General features: G+C 34.9%; 1 protein-coding gene across 1 annotated transcript; it reads right to left on the reverse strand.

Moving 5' to 3' along the window:
• Positions 1-179: 179 nt before the first annotated feature.
• On the reverse strand, positions 180-1,257 carry LOC136257809 (uncharacterized). Its single transcript, XM_066051116.1, has 2 exons — positions 524-1,257; positions 180-404 (listed from the first exon to the last, which is right to left on the reverse strand). The coding sequence occupies exons 1-2, from the start codon at positions 1,180-1,182 to the stop codon at positions 188-190; spliced, it is 876 nt and encodes a 291-aa protein (XP_065907188.1). The 5' UTR covers positions 1,183-1,257; the 3' UTR covers positions 180-187.
• Between the last annotated feature and the right edge of the window lie 5,092 nt (positions 1,258-6,349).

Below are 6,349 nucleotides of genomic sequence, written 5' to 3' on the forward strand. Positions count from 1 at the left end.
CATGCTCCCGGCTGAACAAGACATGATTCCACAGTGTTGAAGACGGCACATCTAATACAGTAGCACTAGATTTCCAAAACTGACCAGGCCCTGTACTAGGAACAGTTCTCTCTATTCTTTCAAGCAACTTCTGTGCTGCCTCTTCATCTAATTTCTGATGACAAGGACGGCGAGGATCAAAAGAGGTTCATGGGATGTGCTTTTCTTCCACTCGACCATGGCTAGGCTTCACAAATACCATGTCATTCGCACAAGTAGGTGGAATCGATTTCTTGGGTGGCTGATTCCACTTCATCGGCTGAGAAGTCTTGGACACTTCAGTTGGAAACTCATCACTCTGTCTCAGTGCATGGTGCTCCACAAAAAACAGCAGAGCTGCCACATGATTGCATGCTTGGCCCAATCTGTGAAAAGAGAAAACGTATAGCTACATGTAATACTATGGAACTATACAATTCATGAACTGGGCACTATTTATGCTCTACATAACATAAGGATCAGGGCAATATAGTTATATTCTCACCCAGAGACACAAGAACACTGAGCACTGTAGACATCACCAGTTTCACTATTCACACTGACAAACACTTCCAGTGCTTCATCACAGGTAAATGAATGGTAAACAAAAGCTCGAAAATAAAGCACTTTCAGTGCGGACTCGGGCAAGACAGGGCACTGGTACAACCACACATTCTTTACGTATCCATCATAAAAATACTTATAGGCCTTTAGGGACTTGAAGGCTCTCAGAGAATCCATGTCAAATGTCTTATCACGACCATAGACTAAGTAAATTATAAGATTCATAAACGTGAAGTCATTTAAAACACCTCTTAAGGTCTTAGTCCAGTGAGTGACACTAGAGAATGGTGGCAATAAATTCAAGATCCTCTTCACTTCATCTGTCAAGTACGACAAAGCAACGGGAGTTGTGTCATCGCTTCTGCTTGGCTGTATTGCTCCAATTCGTGCCATTCCTAATAATCTTTCAGTTATGTCACTCTTCCGCACCGCGCCAGTTAACCGTACTCCCAAATGCTTCGACAGATTTCTCAAGTTCTCCACCTTCATCGAGCCTAGTGACCGTTTCAACGAGTCGATTTCATCGTCTGTCAAGTATTGTCCTCGAAACAACAAAGATGCCACTTCACTATTCATTGTATTCCCGGAGACATTCGCCATTTCACTCAACACATCATAGCACCTGCCCAGCTGGAGCCAGTCATTTGCCTACCGTGATACGGATTGTAAAAATTATACGGCTTCTCCGTGTTACGTGGAAAAGGTCTATATATTAGAGAGTATATCAATCTAAGGAGCTATGTACAATGCTATTATTGCAGTTTGTAGTATCCACTGACTGCTCTATTAGGTAGTAATCAATCTATTTTCATGGAATTAAGTTCCATAGCTTGAAATATCCACCTATTATGCTATATAGAATTATGCTGGCATATTTAATTTGATGCATGCAGGCCTGGTATTGATATTTGTGGGTCCTTCTGTGGCACACCAGTATAGCCAATAAAGGCACTCAGCTACATGATGGTATAGTTATTGAGCATATTACACATATTTCTGATGATGGAGCTAGTTGTAAGAGTCATTAATGTAATTATTTCCACTATGATCTTAACTACTAGAGTCTTTGGTATGCGGATTGAAGTCCACATTATTTCCTTCCTTCCAATTCACTATTTCCTTATTAGGTTGCATCCAGAACTCAATTTATTTTGTAATAACTACTTTAGTAGTAAATCCAAATTCAATGATTGATGACTAAATAATTTTCTGTGAGTAGCATGATCCCAGATCTATATACCCAGGAGCATGCTGCTACTAATGTGTTTATAGACACAGCAAAAATAGTGTTACGATTGCAATATATACTACCTAACTAACTCCATCTTTATTGGTCAGTATTGGAACAACTATTTCAAAAAAACAAACTATAACGAGACAAAATAGACCTCAAAATATAAATGACTCCAATGTTATTCACTGTGGTCTGTTTTTGTTTCAGCTTAGGTAAAATTTTTGAACTGTTAGTTTCATTCGAAAACATAGTGGAATCAGTATTGATTTTGTGCATAAATTGTGACCAGGCCAGTGATGCATATGGCTGCAAAAAGGGCATGTGGGACAAACTGTACCCCATCACATAACAGGTCATATCTCAGTGCTGGAATAAAATATTTGTATTATTGTATTGTGTAACTTTTAGTATAAAGTCAATTATAGTATAAAGTCAATTAAATGTTTAAGATATGATCTGTTATGGCTATAATAAGATATCTTACTCAAGGTATGGCTCTATTTCACTTATACTATATATTTTAGAGTGAATTATATTGTGCATGACCATAGCACAGTGGCATAAAAAGTTATGGGCAATGAAAGTTTGACAAAGTAAGCTAATTTTATGTGCCCACATGCTCTGTTTTTGCAGGCCTAGTCACAATTATGCTGTGACAGCAGTTAATGAGACTGCACTGTCATCACAAGTCCTCTCCTTAGTCTCTAGAATAAACAGGACACAGTTATCACGATGTAATAATACCACATGAGTCAAAGTAAGTTTTGCTGAAGTACTAATAAAGCAGTCAACTAAACTAAACTACTCTAATAGAACATACAGTTAGTATGTGTGTAGTATTTTATTTAACTTCTACTGTTGTGACTAGTGTATCAGCATAATATCATTCATAGTAACTGGATCAGTTTTCCTTACTAGCTAGAGCACACTCATATGTACTGTACATGTAGCTATACACATAAAAGCATCTATCCCATCAATGCATTTTTTTTGGGGAGGGGGAAATTTCTTTTATAAGAGCATAATTTCCCAAAATCTTTTCAAAATAAATTCTCATAATCAAAAACAAAATTCATGGCCAGTATTTTGATGTGGAGTACAATTATTGTTCTCTCACATGTTCTCAAGCTTAGCTGCAGTAGTTATTTAATAGTTAAGTAAGTTAACTAGGATAGCCAATCACCAGTAAACTGTACTTCTAATCCAGAAGAGCTGTTTAATATTTATCTTATAGCCTTTTACTTCAAATTTTAGTTGTTTTGACATTCTCTCCTAATTTTGTATCCGGATTTGTGAAAAGGGGCCTTCCACACACATCCAATTCATAAACTTGGGAGACTACAACTTAATTTTCAAATACTACATTACCCTGTACTTTTCACCACATATTCAACTATGTTAAGTCGGTGCACACTGCTGACCAAATTTCAAGTCAATATATTATAGTTCTTTCTGATCTGACATTATAAATTGTCAAATTTGGTAACTGGATGTGTGTGAAGGCCTTTTTGTAAATCCGCTCACATTTATAAGTCCTATATATACCTGTGAAAATCCTTTCTGCCAAACATTTGGCTTCGAAATCAATCAGCTATACTGAAGCACATAAAATATAATACAGCACATAATTATGAGGTATGCAGTATAGATATTAGACACCTGGTAATTATGCTGGTATAATTTTAGCACAATAGTCAGAAAACGATGTTGTACTATGAGTCCTACGATGTAATCACTAATGGAGCAGTCAGTAACTCTATTAGAGCAGTCAGAAGAATGACTGATAATATAATTAGTGCTAAAATGAAAAAACAAAAATTGTCTATATTTTTTTACAAACAGTTGCTCACTTATTATCCTTATAAAGACAAGCTTATTAGTAAAGATTGTAAACTGAGGCAATAATATCAAGCATTATTATTATATGCATAATAGGGATAGTACTATAGAGCACAGCAGCAAAGCATAATTGGCTGGTAGTGGTATCCAACACAAACCTCAGAGAAATACACTTCAACACATACAGATTCTGAGATCCAGACAACAAGCTAGCTAAGAAAGAACGTTAACTTTATGATCTGAGTACATACACCCATGCATGAGTTGGACATAAACTTAGTTATAGCTACAAAACATGGCTATGAATACTTAGCTACTATGTAGCTCCAGCATCTCTTATAACTGGCGGATCCAACAATTATTTTCCTCAGGGTGATAGACAGAATTCTTGAGAAAAATGACCACATAGAGGAGACAGATTTCTGAACTAAAATGGTCATAATTATAAAGATCACCAAAGGTCAAATCTGTGATGGCACCTAACAGTTACATTATAGTATTCAAGATTTTGACATATCACTTACTAGCAGTTTGAAGAGTTCTTCAATCAAAATTCTGATGCTAGTTCAGATACATGATCATACCTATATAGAAGCAGTCAAGGATAACATTTACTGGCTGTACTAACTTGTTGAATGCTCAGGTAGTAGTACAATCTTGCTAGTGGCATATATAATGAAATGGTATGTGTGTACTATTATTGATACAATAATGATCAACTTATACACTTTGACATGCATATGAATATGTAATATTAACTACGTATATTAGAAATGAAACAGGAGGCAGAAGTTCTGCATCCCTATACTATTATTGTACAATGCTTGTATTATTAAACTTAAGAAAGATTAAGAGAATAAATCACTCTATTAGAACAGTCACGTGACTGTTCTAATAGAATGATTTATTGCACAGTATTATATAGTTCATTTACATTGTCTTGCAATTTTAGGTTTGAATGATATAATTATAACATACACAAGTAAAAGGCCTTGGAACACAGGCTTGATGGTGAGTGTTTGCTGGCTACAAATTTAATTGGCTCTGGCACAAACGTTAACAAGAAATAATAAATCCGTAAACTTTACTATGAAAATTTCATTGTCAAAAATGTGTTTGGCCTGGTCTGCTATAGCTAGCTATTGTTTATGGTCTGTTATGGACGTTTTAATGGCCAGCATGGATGATACCATCACAAAGTATACTATAGTAATCAGGGAAGCTACTCAGAAGGGAACCATGGTAATAAAGTAGAGAGGAAGTACTGCAGTTTAATGTATTATAGGGTGTGTTGCTGAAACGTACGCATGCAGTTACATGTGCACACTTAGGCCACTTATTGCTTAATTTATGTTTCAGATTCCCCTGTTGTCTGCATTGTTAAGTCTCACCACCTAAATTCAGTCATTATTATGATATTATGAAAGTTTTCATCATAATTTCATCATCTCCTGCTCACTCCTGCTCAATGTTTAGTGATTGTTTGAAAATAATTAAAATGCTAATTTGCTTGCATACTATGCATAAAGAAAGGTAGGCTGAAGATTCATCTCGAAGTCAGTTTTAACCCTTTCACCAAAAGAGGTACTTTGTATAAATACTGAGCATTCGGCTAATGCTAATAAAAGTCAGGACTTGTTAAGTATAGACACTGATATTCCAATGATTTTACATCCACCTGTAAGTAACCTGCGGCTATAATCAATTAAAACTTTATCATTCAATAACTTTTGCTATACACATGCACCTTAAGAAAGACACGATAATATACACATTAATATGATTCTTGCACATATACTACATATCTGCAAGCATTGGAATTGCAAAACTTTAATAAACTCCTTGGCCTTCATTTTGTTTACCACCAGGCTAATAAATTAATTTTGTTTAATATAACATTTTAATGGGCCATCATGTTGCAGTTGCAGGCTTTGTATTGGTCTAATACTAGATTCAACTATTCAACTAATGGAATATTTTGATTGTTTTCCATGTAAACAAAAAGTTTATTGACAACATTCAAAAATAGGGTTTAGCTAGGGATGCGTTGATTATGCTAGCATAATTTCAAGCATAATAGATATGTGTGGAAATCAGGAATTATGCTAGCATTTTGAGGTGATTATAAAGCTTTCTCAGTAGGAAAATCTGCAGATTACACAATTCCGTTTTAAAAAATTGAGATACTCTTAGGACTAATAGAGCAGTCAGAAGCTCTAATAGAACAGTCACTGAATATTATTTACTCTAATAAAGCAGTCACATTGAAATGAAATACACTAATACAGCAACCAACTAAAGAATTCAAGGCTATTTGAAGCTTAAACATCATTGAAAGTGATCTGATATAGTATTAACTGGCATTATTAGCCAATTATGGTGGCATAATTTTGGGAAATTCTCAAAAGCATAATAGGTGATTATTTGAACATGAGCATTATATTGCTCAAAAGCATAACGCTCAATTTTTGGAGCATAATAGCCTCATGCCTAGTTCAAACTTCTAATTTCCCATACCTTTTTTTTTTACTGTAACAAATACAGTGCACATAACATAGTTATGATGGCTGAATACAAAAAAATAATTAAATGTCAGTGAAATTCCCTTCCAAAATCATTTAGTATATGTGCTACAATTAACTCCATACAAAATTTGGTACTTTTATCAAAAATGTGAACGATAATTTATAATCT

This window comes from Dysidea avara, chromosome 6 (genome assembly GCF_963678975.1).
Source record: "Dysidea avara chromosome 6, odDysAvar1.4, whole genome shotgun sequence".
In the NCBI taxonomy this organism is placed as follows: Eukaryota; Metazoa; Porifera; class Demospongiae; order Dictyoceratida; family Dysideidae; genus Dysidea; species Dysidea avara.